Source organism: Haliaeetus leucocephalus, unplaced genomic scaffold (genome assembly GCF_000737465.1).
Source record: "Haliaeetus leucocephalus isolate CR32 unplaced genomic scaffold, Haliaeetus_leucocephalus-4.0 Scaffold183, whole genome shotgun sequence".
Taxonomy (NCBI): domain Eukaryota; kingdom Metazoa; phylum Chordata; class Aves; order Accipitriformes; family Accipitridae; genus Haliaeetus; species Haliaeetus leucocephalus.
In genome coordinates this window covers 316,786-338,088 of record NW_010972619.1, presented here as the reverse complement: position 1 = coordinate 338,088, position 21,303 = coordinate 316,786, and the positions used below count along the sequence as shown (strand labels likewise).

The following is a 21,303-nucleotide window of genomic DNA, read 5'->3' as shown; positions in this document are numbered from 1 at the left end:
TTCCAATCCCCCTACTCACTGCAGGTTCCCCTTCTTAGATCTGTTCTCCCAGAGGCACTACCACCATCACTGATGGGCTCGGCCTGGGCCAGAGGCAAGTCTGGCTTGGAGCCAGGGAAGCTTCTAGCAGCTTCTCACAGGAGCCACCCCTGCGGCACCCTCCCCTGCTACCAAAAAAACCACACCACACAAACCCAAACCACCCTCTCATCAAGCCTGTACCTGTACCTGCTGCTCATCCAATGCTCATCGGACCACACAGCCCCTCTCCCAGCACCCTGCCTTCAACAACAGGCAGGTTCAGGGGCAAGGAGAAGCACTCAGGGACAGGGTGAAAAGAGGGTTGTACCTGCCCCCTTTTATCGCCCCAGCAAACCTGGCCAGATGTCATTGTATATTTAATGACATGGGACGTTTTTTCCCTGAATGTTTCTAAGGGCTTCCTGGGGTGAGGCATCTTCTCGGCACTGCTGGTACCCTGCAGCAAGGAGCTTCACCGCCCATCTCTGCAATCCCTTTCGCTTGTTGCAGTGCTTTCACCTGCAGCTCCTTGGCCAGGCACTGTGGGAGCACACTGGTGAGATGGGCTGGCAAGGACTGGGTTGGTGCAGCAGAGATCAGCCCAGGCACCTGGGTCCCAACCAGCTGTTGGAGAGAGCAGAGGGGCAAGGGAGGTGCTGGACCAGCCTTTGATGTGTGAGGAGCAATTTGGAGACTCACAGCTGATGGCTGCAGTACTTGCTGGTGATGTGAGACTGTCTTCTCTATTCATCTTCTTCATGCTGGTCCAGATCTGAAATCTTTAACAAGTCTCCTTGCTCTCTGAGCTGTGCCTCTCAACCTTCTCTCTCCCTCCCCTGCTTAGGCCATGTCCCTGCTGGGGCTGGGTGACCAGATCTGGACCTCCACTCATCCAAGAAGGTGTGGGTACACCTCAGATTTACATGGTGCCTTGTCCTTTTCCCCAGTCTTCTTCTAACTTCTTCTCATGCTGCATCTGCCACTTTTGGCACCTGCTGCATGCAGATGAGATGGATTACAAGATGTCTGTTGGCACAATGAGCTCCCTGGATGATCTTCCTCCCTTTCTCTCTCAGCCACTCATTTATCCAAGCGAGGATCTTCCTCCCCAGCCTATGGCAGCTTGTCCTCTGCAGCTTTGATGAAGACCCTTCTCAGCTGACCAGGGGGTGTCCAACACCCGTATATTGTTGACTCCTCCAGAAACTGTACTTCTGAGGTGTGATTTTCCTGTGCAAAAGTTGGATTCAGTCTCCTTGTGACATAATTTGTCCATACATCAACCAGGTCTGCTGTTTATTACAGCTTTTGTGAGTATCTGCCCACACTGCATAGTAGATCTACTTGTCTGTAGTCTCTTTGCCTCTGACAACCTCTTTAAAAGCCAGCATTTTTGCTTCTTCTAGTCTTCTGGTGAAAAGTAGAGGTAGCAAAGGTGAGTCTAAGCAGCAGATGACATGCTGCAGTGAAAAGTTTGAGTTTCATACCTGATTTACTTTGACTGAAAATGTCATCTCCTTTGTCTTAATACTCATTTGCACTTCTGCATTGGTAGGACAGATGTCTCCAAGTGTTTGCAAAAGAGATTGTCTAGCCTGGGGATCCACCAAAGCTCCTCCTCAGCCAAGGTGGATGCAGAGTTTCTTCACTTTTCTATCAGCTTATTTCCTTTGAATACTCACTCTCAATTTGACTGGCTACGGGTCAAACATTTTCTAGTGTTAAATTCCTGCTCCCGGTGCCTTTGAAGAAAGGAATGTATGTAAGTGCAGATGTCATTCCTCAGCGTAGAGGAGCAAGGGGCCAAAGACTGGTGTCTTCGTTGTTTGTCTTACATTGTTGCCAGGTAATTTACCAGGGGTCATTTTATTGTCTTCATGTGGATGCAGCTTCAGCAAGTTTAAGAATATTTATCTTATTTCTGATCAGCTTCTTTAAATTGATTTAATCATGCTGGCTTCCATTTAGGCTTTCCCTTTGTAATGTTGTTTAGGGTTTGTATTTGCTAATATCAGCTTAAGCGCTCAGAGTGAAGCTAAGCTGGTCTTTCCAGACAATCTCTGTGCCATATGTGATATTTAATCCTCTTGACTTTCCATTTTTTCCCCTTTTAAAAATAAAATGCCACTGTATCGGATTGTCTCTGGTTCTAAGGGTAGCACTGGCTATCACAAGAATGGCGTTTTGATTTCAGCCTGTGAGCCCGTTCCTGATTGCTGCTCAGGACCTGTGGGCTCTTGGCCATCCCAAAAACCTAAGCCTACGGGTGCCCATCCAATCTGCCTGGAGCAACCATGTGTTAGAGCCTCCTGGATGTCCCTCTGCATGTGACAGGTGCCAGCACCGCTGTCACCAGCTGGCCGTACAGTCACCACAGCAGGAGTCACTCCAACAACGTGCAGTCATCTGGTCTTGTCCATCTGTCTTGGGTGTAGAGTGAGACCATGGGCTTCCTCAAGTGCCACTGGATGTGGGACCTGGCGGGTGCCAGCCCAGCTGAGCCTCTTCCCACCCTCCAGCCTTGGGGACAACCTCTCACCAGGATCTGGGTGATGGGCATCAGCTCTTGACAGCACAGACATAAATGACTTGAACTCCCACGGGTCAGGAGTGAATCACCTCTAAATTGCCAATTACTGCTTGTAGACACCTCTGTGCTGGTCTGAGCCCCACAGAGGAACAAACACTGGTTTTGCTCCCTGGTTTGAGAAGGGGCAAATATAGCTCCTGTCCCCAGGCATTGCAGTGGCAAAACAAGCCCCCTGGAGCCTTTTCAGAAGTTAAGACTGCAGAAGTTCAGAAACTTTTAACGACACATCTGAGACCCATTAAAAGTGAGGAATAAACCTCAGCGCTGCTGGGGCAGCAAGATGCCCTTTCGGGCCACAGCTTCATGAAGCACCAACACCCGAAATGCAACTGGCTTCGGATGTTCCTTCTTCCTCCAGGTGTTGAAAGCTGTTGAAAGCGTGTGGCTACTTTCAACCTGGATCACCTCAGGACGTGTTTTTATACCCTGGCTCCATGACTGGCTGATCCAACATGCCTGATGGGAAGTGTCTGGTGGCTTGAACGTGGCAAGCAAGGTGGCTGGGGACTTCCCAAACTGTCAGGGTCAGCATCTCCTGAAATGTGTGAAGATGCATCAGCCCCAGCAATGCCAAATATCAGTGACGATGTGCAAGCTTTGGGGACATCAAAGCTTTGGGAACAGGTTGTTATGCTGGAACTGCCATTCAGAGAGGCCACAGCAGCCCCCAGAATGGGGTAGCACAAACCTCCTGACATTCAGCCAAGGCAAATGCAAAGTCCTGCTGCTGGGTTAGGCTAACCCCATGCAACTGGGCAGACTGGGCCTGCAAGGAGATGGCAGCATTGCAGGAAAAGCCCTGCATGTCCAGCAGGCAAGAAGCTGAACATTGGTCAGCAGAGTGCCTTTGCAGCAAAGGCAGCCAGATGCATCCTGGTGTGAGTTAGCAAAGGGCAGCCATTAGCTCAAGGGAGTACTTGTGAGACTGTGTTGGGAGATCTGGCTCCAGTTTAGGGCTCCCCAGTACAAGAAAGGTCCTGACAAACTGCAGAGAGCCCAGTGGAGGACATGAAGCTGGTCAGGGCCTGGAGCACAGCACGTACGAGGAGAGACTGAGAGAGGTGGGCTGGTCCAGCCCTCAGAAGAGAAGGTGAAGGAGATATCTGGCTGCTCTCTCCAGTTGCCTCAAGGGAGGATTTGGAGAAGATGCAGCCAGACTCTTCCCCGAGTGCTTGGTAGGAGGATGAAGGGCAATGGGCATGAGCTGCAACACAGTAAATTCCAGTAGGACAAAAGAAGAAAGTTCTCCATCATGAAGGTGGTCCTGCACTAAAGCACGTCCAGAAACATGGTTGAGTACCTCCCCATCCTTGGAGGTATCCAAACTGAGGTGGACAAGTCCCTGAGCAAGCTGATCTAACTTTAAAGCTGGCCCTGCCCTGAGCAGGGGCAGGACCAAAGACCCCTCAAGGTACCTTCCAACCGAAACCCTCCTGTGGCTCCCCAGGCCATAGAGATATGCAAATGGGATGGATAACAAGGAATGCAGCTGAACACAGCCAGCTGAGTGCCAAATGCTCACAGAAATTATTTATTCATTACTTACCACCCATAAATTAATTATAATTGTGGCCAATACCAGGGAAGATGCCCACTCCTAACACGTGTGATCTAGGTGTGCTCTCAGCCCTCCCTCCTCTGCCCCTGTGGCCATCACCTGCGCTGCCTGCTGCTGCCAGCTGCCTGCTGCTGCCAGACATCTGCAGGCAGAGCAGGGAACAGCCGAGGCTGCTACGGTGAAATACGAGGGAGACTTTAGGCTCCAAAACGCACTTGTGTGCACTGAAAGTGGGAAGAGGGATTGATCCGGAGGGGCAGGGAGGAGTGCCACATCAGGGAGGGGTGCTTCTGTTTCTGGCCAGTGTCTCCATCATTCTCCCCTCCCCAAAGATGTGGATGCTCTCAGGCCCCACCCTGACCTTGGCAGATTGGTGCATCTGGGGGAAAATTTCCCTTCCAGATTCCCATATTTCTTAGAGGTGGAAGGTCTCCAAACAGAGGTTCAGAGAAGCAACACACCTTACGCTTGCTAGAGCCCCCTAAGTCACTCTTAAATCTAGATGAGCTTGTCTAGAAGAAACCAAGGTTATCCAGCAAAGCCAGGAGGTACATTCTCAGTTGCAAAAGTGGGGAAAACAAGCTAGAAAAGGAAAGCGCGGGCTGAAGAGCCTAACTCTGACATATTCCTGGACTCAGGCTCTTAAGGGTGTCTCTGAGCCACTTTGGCTGCAGAGCCCACTGTTCTACTCCACCTCCACCACAGGACCACCCCTCTGGGTGTCTCTAGCTGCTAAGAAGTTCAAAGACAACTTCAGACCTGCCCCCCATCCTGGCCCCTGGAGGTTTGGGCCCCTCTTCATGGGGATGCTGCTGGAGCAGCCCTCAGGGGGATGTCCACAGTCAGGCACTGAACACAGAACTCGGCGCACCATATTCCCTTGCAGTGTGCTTCCCTGCTCCCACAGCATAAGAAAGCACTGTGCCCAAAGGGCTGTGCCGTAACAGGGGATCTTTTCCCAGGTGCAGCCCAGGAGTTTATTGAAATCACCCTGGTGTCCCAAACTGCTGGTGCTGCCAGACACACCTGGTGTGAAGAAAGAAAGCATCTTCTCAAGGTAAGCCATGCAGGTGCTGGGTCACCAGTGTTCCAGACATCTGTGCAGGGTGAGTGCTTGAGGGCAGGACAGCTGTAGGATCGAGGAAGGAAGGAGTCAGCCTCATACTGGGGTTCTGCGAGGCCAGCTCTGCCTTGCTGTGCTCTCTGTGTCCCCCTCCCACACTGGCAGACGTGGTTGTCCTTGCTGTCCCTCTCACAGCCCAGCAGCCAGATGAGTACCCAAGTGCCTGGTACACGTCTCAAAGTTCACAGCACTGCAGCTCACCTGCTCGCAGTGTAGCAGGAGCCCTGCCCCTACTGCAAACACAGCTCTGCCTGGCTGCAGACGTGTCCCTTGTTCAACTGTGCCACAGCCTGTTTCCTGTCAGTGTTCCCGGTCTGTGGCTCTACAAACCCAGCGAGACTGTGGTGTTGGGCCCCGTTTCATGCAGAGCAGCACCCATCAGCTGCTCCTGAGTCTACCTCAAACTCACCTGTCTCGTATTAGATCTGATTGCAAATCAAATGCAATTTAATTAGCAGAAAGGCAAACAGACACTTCCTATGACTGGTGATCATCCAGCTAATGACTATCAGATCAGCAGATGTAATTGCAAACCCCTACAGTAATCAGAAAATGAAATGAAGATGCCACTTGCATCCCTGTTGCACAATGCCTTTCACATCTCCTCCTTCCCTGGCTCACGGGCTGGAGGACACTGCTGGGAGACACACATGGTCTGCCATGCCTCATGCCTCATCCCTCCTGTGCCCTCCACCTCCCAGTGAGGCAACTGGTGCCAGAGAAGCCAGGCTGATTTTCTTATAGCCCAGACTGTGGCAGTGCCCTGGGGGCACCAGATCCTTGGTATGTCCCCGGTTCTGGGGAGGCCATAAGGTACAAGGAGGGAGCTGGGGATGTGTGCCCTCCCCAGGGGTCTTGCACCAGGTTTGTCTGTGTGCTGTCTTCCAGGTGAATCAGGCATGTAGTTTTCCACCTCTGCTTCCTTAAACCAACGCAAAGGCTCTATGGACACTTACTTATACTTAGAACAGGTTTATTTTAGATAAAGGGAAAAGGTTTCAATGGTGACAAAGAGATTTAGGAACCAAAACCCCTCCTGCCTTTGCCCCATGATATGAGCACTTTGGGCCCCAAACATCCTGAGAAGGCACCATGTGAGACCTTGGCTCCTTGTCCAAACCCTGGTGGATCTAAGGAGATGATTCGTGGGTCAAAGTCATTTTTTAAATTGGGTTTAACCTGCTAGCTCTTGCAGGCTTGCCCATGGCAGGGTTACCCACAGCAGCGTGCTTGAGCAAAGGGCTCTTCTCCCTGATGCTGCAGCCATTTCCCTGCTTGGCTTTGCTTCTCTGAGCTGACCATGTCGCACCATGTCCTCTTCGATGGACTCTCCCCTCTCCAGGCATTCTGGCAGCCTGGCTCAGCTTCCTCCTCCTTGAGCGGGCTCCCTGCTCCCTGTGCACCACCTGACAAGGTATCACTAATGTACCACAGCATCAGTATTTTCCCACATGGACTAGAAACCTCTCTGTTGTCCCCATGGCCAGTTTGGCACCCTGTGCCACACTCACAACTCATGACTACCCTGGGCTGACTGGACCGCTGGCTCTCCAGCCGAGGACCCTGTAGGCAGGGGACTGCTCTATAGTCCCAAAGCTCCTGTGCCCACCTAGTTTTCCTTCTTTTTCTTTCCCCTAAAGCCTTGTAAATGCCTGGTGCTGGATTCCTCTTCTCCCAATGGATGTAGCCCCCATCACAAAGATGCTTTGCACCTTCATGGCAGGAGAAGCAGCATTCATTCTTCCTGAATTCAGGTGCAGTCATGCTCACCTCCTGCACCCCTGCTGACATGCAGCAAACCTCTGAAGACTCTCCTCCCTCCTTAATGCTGCTGTCCCTGTGCCCTCATGTTGTCATCGGCCAGCCTACCTTTGCCATAAATCATCATTGTCCTCCTGGAAAACTGGGAGTGGGCGATGTTTGACTTCCAGGGCACTGAACTGAGAAGCACTGCGGGGCTGCCTGTCCTTCAGCTACATGGCTGAAGGGCGTATATTAATCTCATAACACTACAAGCAATTTTCACAGTCTCCCTGCACTCCTTCATCTTTCAGTGCAGACTTTGCTTACTGCTTTTCAGGCTCTTTTCTTTCCTTGCAGATTTTCTACTCTTTCCAGATACCCTCCTTGTTGTATATATGTTGCTTGTTTGCTAGGGGAGAAGCCCTGCTCCACCAGCCTCTCCCCCGTGCTTGAAAGGGAGTTTTTAGTTGGGTTTTGCACCTTTTCTTTCATGAAATCCCAGCTCTTTTCTACATTTGCATGCTCAACTTCCCAAATCTGCCCAGCTGCAGTCACCAGCTCTCCTTACTTGTCCTGATTTGTGCTTGTTCACAGGCACAGCCACCAATCTGCTCCTATTGATCTTCCCATTTGCGCAAAATGGCATTGACTCATGCCTACTCTAGCTGCAGATATTTTCTCAGATAGCTCTTCTAAAAACAGCCTATTTTTCAGGAACAGGTACAAAAAAACCCCATCAGCTCGCTTCATGCTGTGACCTGGTGAAGAGTTACGTGAGATGTCATATCCAAGGATATCTGGAATGACCATTACAGACAAGGCTATGATTCATAACACCACCACCCCTCCAAAGAGTTACTCTTCCTGGAAGGATTTCTCCCTGGGGCTTTGTCCTTGCCCCAGTCTGGCTGGGGGATCTGTGAGAGGCTCCCAGCACCATCCGGGCAGACCTTCCTTTCCCTCTTTCCCAAGGCAATCTAGATCCGGGAAGATCTTTTGTTGGTGCCTTTCAACATCTTATGCTGTGCTACCCTTCCTCCTCGCCTCCTGTTCTTACCTTCTCCTCCTGTGTCCTCCATTGCCTCTGCTCTGGTCACAGCAGCTATTCCTCTGACCTCTGGGAACATCTGCTGCCATGGACAGCTCCATGTAGTAATTTGAGTTCCTCTATGCCAGCTTTGCATGAGGCCAAAATTGTTTGTGCTATTTCCTATGGATCATCTGGTCTTCCTCAGCCAGAGGAGACATCAGCCTTTTGCTACCCATACCACTCTCTCAGCTGCTCTTATCCCTACAGGTGCTTCCCTTCCCTCTGTGGTTGTGTCCTTGTTTACCAACTCCTACTCTTCCAGCACAAACCAAACTAGCATGGCGAGTACATGCCTCTGCTTCAACCTCCATTTCTTTTGTGGTTCAAAGCCTGGCATTAGATCCCTGAAGGCTTCTCCCATCCCACTGGCATGCCTCCTTGCATTGAGGAGTGTGTCCGTGGAGGCTCCCAGCTGCTCAAGCACCCCAGCCCTTCCTGTGTCATCCAGCCTTGGGCTGGCTGCTCTTCTCTCCCTCCCTGCTCGCACACCCACCCAACTGCTGGGCACCAAGACAAATCCACAGCCCATCCCTGAATCACCACATTGTGGAGCACATCCCCAGCATGGTGGGGTTGTCCTTGTTCCTTCTTGGAGGGAGCTTGCAATGTCATTTGAGGGTGCTCGAGTCTTCTCAGCCTGGCACCCACCTCCTTTTTGTTCCTGGCAGATGCTCCCACACTTCTCTGGTGACAGCTGTGTCAGTACCAACAGCTTCTTGCAGGCTTGTGCAAATCTCTGATGATCTCCTTACTGCTCTTCCTGTGAATTCAGTAGTTTTAGGTTCACACTCAAAATCTTCTGTATCTCATCTCCATTTATGCCTGAGCTCCAGTTTCTCGTTAGATTCAGGGTCTTTCCCTTTTCCTGCAGGCTAGTGTCTCTGCTTTTCCTTGCCACCTTCAAGTCTGTTTGAACAACACAGTCACCTTCAGATGCCTTTCTGGTCCTTCTATGATCTCTCAGACTCTTGGAGGTCCCTCCCTTGCACTGTTTTCTAGGTGTGAACGTGAAGCTAACAACTACAGTGCAGTATTTGCAAGCAGACACCTTCTTTGTCTGTAATGTTCAAAGATTTTTTTTTTGAGATCTGGTCCCACAGTCTGTGATGGAGAGGGGAAGGAGGAGACCTTTCTGTATCTTCACTAATGGTGTAAACACAATTTGCTCCCATGAAGGGCAGCAGCTCTTCAGGCAGAACCTGTCACGTTTTGTGGCATCTTTAGATCAATCTCCAGTTGCAGGCCAGGAAACCGGGAGGGGAGAGAGGAGCTGCTCTCGTCCACTCTCATTTAGCAGTCCCTGGGATCCTTACTGACCACAGTGGTGAGGTCCCAGCTCTCTCTGGTCTCCTTCAGGTGACAAAGAGTTGGGGGTTGCCTTGAGGATTGAAACCCCATGGACTGAGACCCACCACCTGCCCCCAGAGATGTGTGTATGTCCCAAGTCCCTGGAGCAAGGTGTGAGGAATGCCAGGGCAGTGGCACAGCTTCAGCCCACCAAGCAGCAGAGTGGAGGGCTGGTGATGCACCACGGCAGGGGTGAGTGCTCACCCTCCTTCTACCTGTCCTTATCTCCTCCAGCTCTCCCTGTAGATGAGCCCCAAATCCCTGCAGCAGGGAAATCTCAGCAGCCCCACCATGTTCCTTCTCTTGGGATTTTCCAGTACCTACAGAGCACAGGTGACCCTCTGCCTGTGCTTCTCACTCATTTACCTGGTGACGGTGCTGGGGAACCTGCTCATCGTGACCCTCATCTGGCTGGATGCCCACCTGCACTCCCCTATGTATTTCTTCCTGGGCCACCTCTCCTTCCTGGACATCTGCTACTCCTCTGTCACCCTCCCTAAGATCCTTGGAGACTCCCTCTCACCACAGAAGACCATCTCCTTTGTGGGCTGCATTACGCAGATCTACTTCTTCCTTTGCTTTGGGGGCTCTGAGTGCATACTCCTGGCTGCCATGGCCTATGATCGGTACCTGGCCATCTGCCAGCCCCTCCGCTACCCAGCACTCATGAGCAAGAAGATGTGCCACTGCTTAGTGGCCATTTCATGGCTGAGCGGCTCCTTCTCCTCTCTGATCCAGGCCTTCCTCACAGCCTGCTTGCCCTTCTGTGGGTCCAACATGATCGACCACTTGTTCTGCGAGATACCCTTCTTGCTGAAGGCATCCTGCAGCCCTAATGCTCTCCTCAACAAGGCTGCCTTGTATGCTTTGGCTGGGACTATTGCAATGGGCTCTTTCCTCCTTACTCTTGTGTCGTATGCTCACATCATCAGGGCTGTCCTCCAGAAGGGAACAGGGACACAAAGGGCCTTTGCCACCTGCACCTCCCACCTGACCGTGGTGACCCTGTTCTTTGGCACTGGGGCCATTGCATACCTGGTGCCTCACTCCAGTGGCTCCAAGGAGATCGATGAGGTCCTCGCCCTGCTGTACGCCGTTGTGACCCCCATGCTCAACCCCATCATCTACAGCTTGAGAAACAGTGAGGTCAAAGGGGCCATCGGGAAAGCCCTGCACAGAGAGGTGTTACGGATGTCCACCAAGGTTGCAGGCATCGTGCTGAGCGACCCCACCCTTCCCACTGCAGGGATGCAGCTCTCGGTGACCCAACACACATGAACGGGTCTGGGACTCCCAGTCGGGAAGTGCCATGTGGTGCTGGTGGGGGCACAACAGCAGCTCCTAGCTCTGCCTCACCAATGCATCCTGTGCTCAGACCCATTATCGCCCAGTGGGGACCCAGAGGCTGGGTACCTAATTCACAGCATTGTCCTGCACAAAGTCTGAAAGCCCCTAGCACAGCTGGCTTGAACTTGCACTGCCAGCTTCAGAAAGCCCAACTCATGCAAGTACGACCCCAGGCACGTGAGCTGTGTCTCATCCCATCCCAGGAGCCGGGTACCATCCTTCCAGTGTGGAGCACTGCGGAGGTCTTCACCCTCTCAGACCGGTGGTAGAAGGATGGCAAGCAACGTTCTCTGGAGACCTGAATAGACTAGGAGGATATTTTGTAAAATTGCTGATTGCTTGGCCACAGGAGTTCTCCCAATAAGTAATTCTGGGAACTTTTTTCCTAAGAAATAGGTATTGCCCAGGTAGAGAAGCTGTACTGGTTGTCCACAGGCTGCCTTTGATGTGCCAGTGCCCTTGGTAAGCCTTATTTTTTTCAATCATTTATCTATACCAGGGCTTTGTCAGGCTTTCTGGAAAGAGCTTTTATTCCTAAGCAGAACCCTTTCTGAGGTGAAACACCATGCAAAGCACAGCAGTAATGCTTGGCTGTTTGCATCTCCAGTTAAGTGGTGGATAATCTTGTCTGGGCTGGACTTCCAGACACTGCAGAGCCGGATGTCTTTCCCTTAATGCAATAAAATATGTATAAGTAGAAAAACCATGGTCGGGGGATTGATCTTTGTAGTTTCAGGAGTCAAAGTTAATCCTGGGAATGGAGAGCTGCTTCCACATGCAAAATGGTGGCGATAAGGCAGGAGTGTGGGTGGGAGTGCAGATTAATCTGGTTCATGACATGCCTTCAGGAAGGGTTCAGGGGCTCTCAGCAGCACACAGAGCCAGGAAGGTGTTACCTCATGGTCATAAATAAAGGAGTGTGAAAGGATGCTGTGACCACTGCTCAGTGCGTGCAAGAAGATATACCTACAGGCATAGTGAAACACATGCTCCTCAGACCTCAGCTGAATGTTGGGCTGGGATTTCTTTTCAAGACTCTGTAAGACTCCTACTTAGCAGAAATTAAGGGAACTGGTTTTCTGTGATTGGAAACAGCCCTGTCCCTGATGGAGCCAAGGATTTCCCAGTAAGAACCCAACGTGTCTTATCCCACTCAGGTGAGGATGCAACACATCCTCCCAGAGCACATGGACAAGGCAGGGCCAGTTGGGGAACCCAGTTTTTAGGACATCTACAAAATCGGCAGATTCTTTGGAAATAAAACAGGAATTTCACATTCCTTCCCACCCACAGTCCCCAGGGCAGGGTGAACCAGAGCTATCTGCCACCCCTCTGCTCTCCCTACTGACAGGGAAACCTGTGATTTCATGGCTGCTCCTGCCAGTTGTAGCTACGTTAGTATTTGGCCAGGTATGCATCTCGGGAGGTGCCAGGCAGGGAAAGAGGATGGAGAACCCTTGTGGCAGGGAAGGGTCAGGCACCACAAGTCCTGAGTGTGCTCCACGGTCAGCCTTCATCAACTCACAACACTGACAGGCGAGACCACACCACAATATGAACCAACAGAGCTTGCTGTAAATTCCAGCAGCGTCACTAGGGATGAAAGAAATGTATATCCCTTTTATCAGACTTATCTGTCAGGGGAGATCCCTGTTTTCTCTGCCCCAGGGGGTACACAAGACAATCTATTGGGTGCAGGAAGAAAGTATTTTTGGTACCATTAATAAATAAAACAATATTTTAAAACTAGTGTTTATTTAATCTTTATCTTGTTCTTTTAAAATGTCGATTACTGTGTATGTTTTATAACATGCATGTATATTATTTAGGAATAAATATACATATATTGGGGGTGCCTGCTCAAAAGTTTTTCACTGATAAGGGTGTGCAATCAAAAGAGTTTGGAGAGCACTGCTCCACACCACCACATCTGAGCAAAAAAGTCTGGGGGAGTGAAGCTTTACCCACAGCAAAGGAAGATCTAGGGATGAAATGAGAATCACTTAAGCAGATGGGCCATATCCTGGGACCAGGTGGGACGCACCCCAGGGTGCCGAGGAGCTCATTTGGCGCTCTCCATCACTCTGGAGCCTCTTGCTTTGAACCCATGGAAACCATTGGTGGGACTGAAGCTGGCAGAGAGTTTCTCACCCCCTTCTCCCTGCCCTCTCAGAGGACCTGAGGGGATGGCTCTGTCTCAGACCTCAGTAGGAACACACCATTTGGCTGCAGGTGGGGAGAAACCCAGCTAACCATGTGTCCTGGTTTGGGCTGGGATAGAGTTCTCTTTCTTTCTAGCAGCCAGTATAGTGTTATGTTTTGGATTTAGTATGAGAAGAATGTTGATAACACACTGATGTTTTCAGTTGTCGCTGAGTAGTGTTTGGAATAAGTCAAGGATTTTTCAACTTCTCAAGTCCATCCAGCAAGAAAGCTGGAGGGCCACAAAAAGTTGGCACAGGACACAGCCAGGGCAGCTGACCCAAACTGGCCAAAGAGGTATTCCATACTATGTGGTGTCATGCCCAGTATAGAAACTGGGGGGAGGGAGTTGGCCTGGGGGGATCGCTGCTTAGGAACTAACTGGGCATCGGTTAGCAAGTGGTGAGCAATTGCATTGTGCATCACTTGTTTTGTATATTCCAATCCTTTTATTAGTATTGTCATATTATTATTGTTATTATTATCATTATTAGTTTCTTCCTTTCTATTCTATTAAACCGTTCTTATCTCAACCCGCGAGTTTTACCTTTTTCCTTCCAATTCTCTCCCCCATCCCACTGGGTGGGGGGAAAGTGAGTGAGTGGCTGCATGGTGCTTAGTTGCTGGCTGGGTTTAATCCATGACACCGTGTTATCTTGGCACTGGCCATCACACAGACAGGGGACGAGGGAGGGTTTGCTCCGCTGCCTCTGAGGATTCATGCACAGGGATGAAAGCTCTGAGCTGCCTGCGGAGCTTGTCTTTCTCAAAGGTGTGCTGAAGGTCATTTTCTTGCTCCAGGAGTTGATACTTCTGTTGATGCTTCAGGCCTGGGCAAAAATCCCTCTGAAAGAATATTGTGATGGAGAGAAGGTAATGCTGCTGGAGGGTGTTTTCCAATGGTGGAGGACAGGGAAGATGCCTTGCTTGGACACGGTCTCCCTGAGGGAGTAGAGGTCAGACAAAACCTACCTGTCTGTTTTCACAAGGACCCCTGTTCCAGCTGGAAGTCAAAGTCCCTCAGGCTTCCTGACATTCACCAGCATGACATTTAGGTGCCTGAATGCCTTAGTGGGGCAGTCAGTGGGATAATGAGGGTCACAGCGTACCTGGGTTTGGCCAAGTGGAGCTTGCATTGGGTTAGCTCTTTATGGCAGACTGCAGTTGTGCCTGGCAAAAGAGATGCTCATCCACCCTGTCAGCAGCCTGGGAAGAGGAGGGAGTGGGGGATTCCTGCTATATCCCTGAATCTCTCATTGCTCACTGTATTAATCACTGCACAGCCATGCTCTCTAGCTTGCAGGGAAGTGGCACACCATCGCCGTAGCTTCTCACTCCAGCTTGATCAAAGACCTCAAGAAATATGAGAAGGTGTCTGTGAGCACCATATTTCACCATGATGGTGAAATAATCATCAAAACTTTAATTCCTGGGTAAGTGTCAGTTCAAATCTTCTCATTTGCTGTGGCTTTCACCCATGGCTCCTCTCCTTCTCGCTCTTTACCTCGGTTAGCTCTTGAGTTCTTCATAAAACATAGAAAGAACTACACAGGTCCCTGGGGGGTGGTTGCTTCCCATCCTGGTAACACATGGGTGCTGATTGTGCGTCAGGAGCTGTTCTCTCGCCTCCAACCTGGAAGTGACCAACCAGCTGTCGAAAAATACAGTGGACATGGGAGCACCTGCCATGTGGCTGGAGACTTCAGGAGGTGAGACCAGAGGGCCTGCTGTGTCAGAGCTCTGCGCCCAAGCAGATGTCCAACAGCTGCTCCTGCTGCCGATTCAGACTTGAGATACAACCAAGTTTGGCAAAAATGGAGCAAGGGACTGTGCCAGGAACCCCTCTGGCCCATGGGGGAGGTTTGCTCTTTTGGGTTTCAGGTGGAGTCAGAGAATTAATTCATCCCTGGGTCTTTGTAAAGCACCTTCAAGTGGGCAGCATCAGGGACTGGAGAAGCATCACTAAATCACAGAAATTAGACAGAAACACCTTTGTATTCAATCTACCTTTACCAGTGCAGGACTCTCTTCAATCCCATTCTGGGAGCGTGTCTGAGAAGAGAGGCCAAAATCAGCTGAGCTTCTTCCCAGTGGAAATGACTGATGTGGCTTCACATGCTTTAAAGACCTGATGAGAAATGAAAATTAGTTTGTTCTTTCGTCTAGCACTGGCTAGAGGATCCCACCCATTACCTCTGCATTTAGCCCAATTAATTGTGTGATGTCCCTGTTCCTCCTAGAAAGGTGTCCAGTCTTGTTTAGAAGATGATGAGAGATGGAAATTTTAGCATTCCCTTGACAGCTTCCTCCCAACCACCCCTGACATTGCTAATTATTCTTTGTCTCTAACTGGAACTGCCTGAGCTCAAGTTCCAAGTGCAGCTTCATGCCTCTCGCAGAAGGTATTTGGGCTGGAGCAACCAAATGACCTCTCAAGCTGCTTTTTGAGGAGGCCCACTAGGAAAGCTGAGAGCTTTGTATGCCATTAGCTGGAGTCCAGTGTTCTTTATTTGCTCTCCAGCCTGCAGGATGTGAGCAGAGGATGGTGGTCTTAAAAAAAACCTGATTGACCTGGCCAATACACAAACTCCTGTAAGTACCAGGGGACCGCGAGGGAGGAGATGGGACCTGACCCAGCAGCAGGGCTTAAGCCATCCCTGGAACAGGACCCCTCCAGAGCACAAACATCAGTGTGGGCTATTCCCCACTGTGTAGGTGGCAGTTTCATGTACTACCACAAAGTGTATCATGGACAGCTAGGGATTTCCATGCCATGCTCCCTGGGCTCCCTATACCAGGCCCTTCAGATAACTGTGTTGCCCGATTAATGTCTCCACCCAGGCACAGGGATGCCTGTCCCAGAGCCCAGCCCAGCCCTGTGCACCCTCCCAGCTCTCCGGCTCTCTCTGTGAAGCATGCTGGAGTCAGTATTTGCAGGTGACACCATCTGGGGCAGAAAGGTCCCTTTGCTGTGTGACACAACAGGGCCAGGTTGCAGGGAGAGACTGTGAACACATGCTGGTCTACCTGCACACCCAGACATCAGTGAGGGTCCATGCTGAGTTAACCAAAAGAGAGGTTGTCCAGGAGCATCTGCAGAGAGCTCCAACCTCCAGCATGTCAGATGCAATGCTGGGGGACCTCAGCCTCTCTCTTGGCGCAATTTAGTCCCAGCAGGCCTCCATGGAGGAGTAAGATCCTGAAGCTTGCAGATTTGGGCTGTTAAAAGCATACTTTGTTCCCAAGACTAAATAAACAACTTTCTTTAGGCTCTTCAGGGCTTAGAAGCCCTGACAATGGTCTGGAGTAAAGAAGTGATGCTTTTCATAAGCACAGGAAGAAACAATGGCTTTTAGAGGGCTGCAGCCCCAGGTGGTCCCAGGTCCATGGGATCACCCTGAGGGGGAGACGTCCCGGTTGGAGGGGCTGGAAGTGACTGTGTCCCACAGCTGGGGAGAGGCACAGGTGGTCCTGGGGACAAGGCTAGTGTGTGAGGAGGTCCCACACTGTGCCAAGGCGGAGGCAGTGGGGATGGGTGGGGAGCCAGGATCTGGAGGACGGTGGGTAGGCAGAGAGAGGGACTTCAGGGACTCAGTCCAGGGTGCACAGGAGGTGCAGGGAGTACAGGGGGTGATGAAGGGGGTAAGAGATGTGCAAGGGGTGCAGAGAAGGGGTGCTGGGTATGTGAGGGGTAGAGGAGGAGTGTAGGGGATGCTGTGTGCAGGGGAGGGATGCTGGGTGTGGGTGCTGTAAAGGAGGGGTGCAGAGTCTGTAGGGTGGAGGGGTTTGGATGTAAGGGGTGCAGAGGAGGGGTACAGGGTAAGGCTCAGGCAGGACATATGTGAGAATATGTGCACAGCTGCTCCAGGAGCTGCCGGAGCACCAGGAGCCCCCTGGCACGGGGAGGATCAGCCTGCATCCCAGCCAGAGGTGATGCCCTGAGCTCATCCTCTTCCCAACCACATATAAAACATCCCACCACTTTCTCCTGCAGGGAGAGATCTCACCAGCTGTGGCCTGGTCAATGTGGACTACACCAGCCCCACCATCCTCCTCAGTGACCGGCAATATCAGGGGCTGACCATCTCAGTGGTGACTTTCTACAGTAAGTGGCAGAAGAAAAGTGTCACAAAAAAGCTCAGTGATGCCCAGGCAGGCAAGGGCTGTGGGGAGCTGACCCTCCAGCAAGCCCCTATCAGCAGGACAGGAGCTGCCAGACAGTTTGTCCTGCTGCTCTGGGGGTGTCAGGGGTCTGGGTGCTCTGGCAGATCTGCATGGGACCCCCAAAGTGTTCCCGGTGCTACCCCCATGGGAGGAGGAAGAGGTCTAGGGACATGGGGTCAGGCTGCAGCCACATCTCTGTCCCTGCAGGCAGAGACACTGAAGCAAAACCCGGTGTGATAGAGAAATTCAGACACCATGAACCAGATGGGACTTTCCAAGGAGCAGATGATCGTGCTGCCCAAAGCCAGTAAGAGCAACCAGCAGCCCCTGTCCCTGGGTCCTCTTTGCCTGGGGATCCCTGCCCTCAGCTCTCGCATGGACCACAGAGATGGTGAGAGGCAGAGGGTGATTTTGACACCTTCCCATGGCTGCTGCACTGAGAACTACGGGGACCACAGTGCCCTGGGATGCACTGAGCTGGGGCAGGCTCAGCCCTCGCAGGCAATGCATGGGGTGTGAGGCAGGAACATTGCTACCAACTGGGGTCCACAGGGGATTTTAGCCTCCGCATCCCTCTGGGTGGGTGCTGAGCAGTTTTCCTCAGGGCCACGTTACTCCTCAGGCTCCTCTCTGAAGCAGGAGATGGGCCTCATACCTTTTTGTCTTTGCAGAGGAGTGTACCCCACCGTTGGAGTAGGTGAGCCAGAGCTCTGGCTTTCCCACCCTGGGGCTGGGACAAGCTCCCAGCATCCTCCTGCGCTCCCAGCCAGAGCCTTGGGCACGGGGACTCTGGGCACAACTGCCCAAAAGCAGCCCACAAGTAACCTCCAGCCTCAAGCACCATTCTGGGGAGAGGCCAAGCCCCAGAAAAAGGCCAGAAAAGCCACTTATTTCTTTTTTTCCTTTCACCAAGTAAATTTTAAGATCTGAAACTCAGTATTAGCAGGAGACATGGCCTCAGCCTGCATTTTGGGAGGTCAAAAACCAGCAGCTGTCTGCAACGGGCAAGACCCTTGGAGCTGGGGCTGGGCTTACAGCAAGCAGCAAGCACTGCTCTGGAGAGGGGGAATGGGATCAGGGTATCCCAGGATAACTCAGGCTGTAAGGGACCTTTGGACGTCTGTAGTCCAACCCTTGCCACAGCAAGGCTGAGGTTACTCAGGCTTTCATCCAGTGTAGTCTTGCAAGCCCCCAGGGTGGTGATGGCATGGCTTCAGTGGGTCCCTCTCTGCCTCCCCCAGGAGAGCAGGTCCCACCTTGTCGCCAGCCCCGCTCGCCCCCAGTGGGTCAGTACTGGAGGATCCAGCTCAGGTCCCTGCTCTGCAGCCCCACTGCGCTCGGGGCTGGCTCCCATGGCCCCGTCCTCTGCCTCCCCACCCACTTGCTCCCAAATGAAGAGATGGTGAGCCTGCCCCATGGCTGGGTGTGATGCTGGGGAGTGCTGGGACCCTCGCAGAGGTGCTTTGGGCTCTCAGACATCCCCTGTCCAAGTAGGCAGCATGGGGCAGGGGTCTCCTCCCCGCCTTGCCAGGACTTACAGACTCCCCTGGACACACACCAGTGCCCCCCCAGTTACCTCCCATTTGCTCCCCCCCAGCTGGGTGGTCACAGGCTTGATGTGCACACGGGGAAGCGGTTGTACCACCATCCCCACCTGCCTCGCCCACAGACCCGCTGGCCCAAGTGCCCCCACTCGGGGCTGCCCTGGCCCCAGCACCCCCAGGCTGGCCCAGCACTTGCTGGGTTTGCCTCTGCACAGACCTGTTGCTGGTTCCCAGCCATTTGCCACAGGTGGCTTATGGTTGCTCCTGGCCACAGCCATGCTGTGGATCTGTGGTCCATGTCAGCTATGTAACTCATCACTGCTGCAGATCTGGTCCCTGTGGTCCTCACCCCCACCAGGAGCCAGCACCTGGCCCTGACACCAAAAGGGGAACCCCCAGCAGCTATGGGGCTCTGGAAAGCCCGTGGTGGGCCAGGGGCATCAACCACCCCATTGAGGGTGCGCAGCCCCAGCGGGGCCAGGTCACCTGCAGTGCCTGGGGACCTGCCCCGGCCCTGTGGGTGAGGGGTCCCAGGCTGACTGTGCCCTGGAGGTGCCAAGCTCTGGCCATGTGATGGCACCCTTATGCTGCACAAGTGCACCCGTGGCTGGGAACACCAGTCCCCTGGGTGCAGCCAGAGGTGCTGGGTCGGTGACACATGAGGACAGGACCTAGCAAGGACTTTGCCCACCAGCTGAGGTTGGCATCTCTGTCACCTGGTAACAGGGACAACGCAGGGCAGAAGAAAAGCTTGGCTCTTTCAGAGTGTATTAAAATCAGTGAGTTTATTAAGGATTTGTATCAGCATAAATGGGACCAGTTAGTCCCAGTAACCGTTTGGTTTGGCCCAGTATCCATCCCAGTAGCCCTCCAACCCCACCTTCCTGCACAGCAAAAAGCAGCAGGTTAAAGATGTTGTTACTGGCCCTGGTGTGGGCACTTGCCCCAGTTCTCCCGGCACCATTGCCTAGTGTGCTTGCTGGTCCCAGAGGTGCATGTTAAATTGAGAAGCAATTAATGGGTACAGAGCTCCAGCAAACCAGGGGGCAAAGAAAATGCAGGTCTTTCCTTTGGAAGTAAAATCCCAGACAGCTGGCAGGAGCGAAAGGCCAAGGAAATTAAGGAAGAAAGAAAATCTTAAGAGATATCTATTCTGCTGGAGGCAGATGACAAGGCTGCAGAGTGTTGTCCCCACGGCTGGCCCTACTCCATTCTGTCACTCATCTCTGCCTGTACCTTCCTATTACAGCCTTGGTGTCAGTGAAAGCCGTGGGCAGGCGGCAGCCCTTGCCAAAGCCCAGCCCAGCCCAGCATCCCCGGCACGCCGCACCCCCAGCCTCTCACTCTTGGCAAACCTTGGAAAGCCACGGAGCAGGCTGACAGCCTGCCAGGGCACCACTGACGCTCTAACGGGGCTCCTGCCACGAGCGCCGTTGGCTGGGGCTGAGCCCAGACACGTGGCAGGGCACTGGCCATGGGAATCCCTCCACCAAGAATTAGGGACTGAAAAGGCAGCACATGTTGGCCAGCGGGATCCCGGACAGCGGGTCCTGTCGAACATCACGTCGTCTTGCTCTTGCCAAGGTCTCAGGTCCATGCCTGGAGCACGGGGCAGGAAATCGGATGCCTGGGTTTTGCAAAGCTGCCTGCCTCGGCATCCCCTGACTCCAGGGAGAAACCCTTGCACAGCCCTGAGCTGCTCTGCAGCTCACAGGGACGCTGGGGATGATAACCTGGGATCCTTGCCAGGCATGGCGGTTGGCGTGACTGGGGTGTCCATGGGGCGTCCCTGGAGCTGGCAGCTGTGGAGGCACATCTCCGCTGAGCACCCACTGTCCTGCAGCTGGCTGGGATGTTGGTGCTCCGAGGAGGACCCAAGGGTTGGAAAACAAACTCTAGAGAGGTGGGACTAATCCAGTGTACATGAGGAGGGTTTGGAAGGGAACTCACCCTGCAGGGACTCAGGGATGTGGCTGTGACCAGGAAGGGAGGGGGTGTTTCAGCCATGCACAGCTCTATCCAAGGCTGCTGGCTGCAGCTGAGGTCTGACAAACTCAGCGCTCACAGCCAGGTGACGCAGCTGCCTGGCAGGCAGGGACATGACAGCTCCTGCCATCAGCCCGGGCATTGCCCCAGCAGCAACACAACCCACACATGGGATTTTCCAACCCCTCGTCCCCAGTTTATGCCATTCCTGTGGGACTGGGGCAGTAACCGGGTCCCAACATCCACCAGTTTCCCCTGACCTCTGCTCCTGGAGCTGGGCAGAAACAGCATCTCTGCTCCCCCACACTACTCACCTCCCTGCATGCAGGCTGCATTTCTGGTTTCGAGATTTGATGGCATCTCTCCCACCTGGCATCTAGAGAGGGCTCCACACAAAATAGCAATGCCACCAAGCTAACCAGCGCTCGGAGCGGCTGCCCCTGGCCAGCGTTTTGGAAAACGGAGGGTGGTTCGGGGGGAGGATGACAGGATAAGCCCGGTTTAGGTGGCCTTGGTGCCTACAAAGGGACCCAACGCCACAGCCCCCCCCCCCCCCCCCCCATTTTGCCCACCCGGGGGGCCCCCGTC

General features: G+C 52.8%; 1 protein-coding gene across 1 annotated transcript; it reads left to right on the top strand.

Annotated features, from left to right (window-relative positions):
• The first annotated feature begins 9,763 nt into the window (after window positions 1-9,763).
• LOC104830008 (olfactory receptor 10A7-like) lies at window positions 9,764-10,750 on the top strand. The gene has a single exon (XM_010564641.1). The coding sequence runs from the start codon at window positions 9,764-9,766 to the stop codon at window positions 10,748-10,750; it is 987 nt and encodes a 328-aa protein (XP_010562943.1).
• Window positions 10,751-21,303: the final 10,553 nt, after the last annotated feature.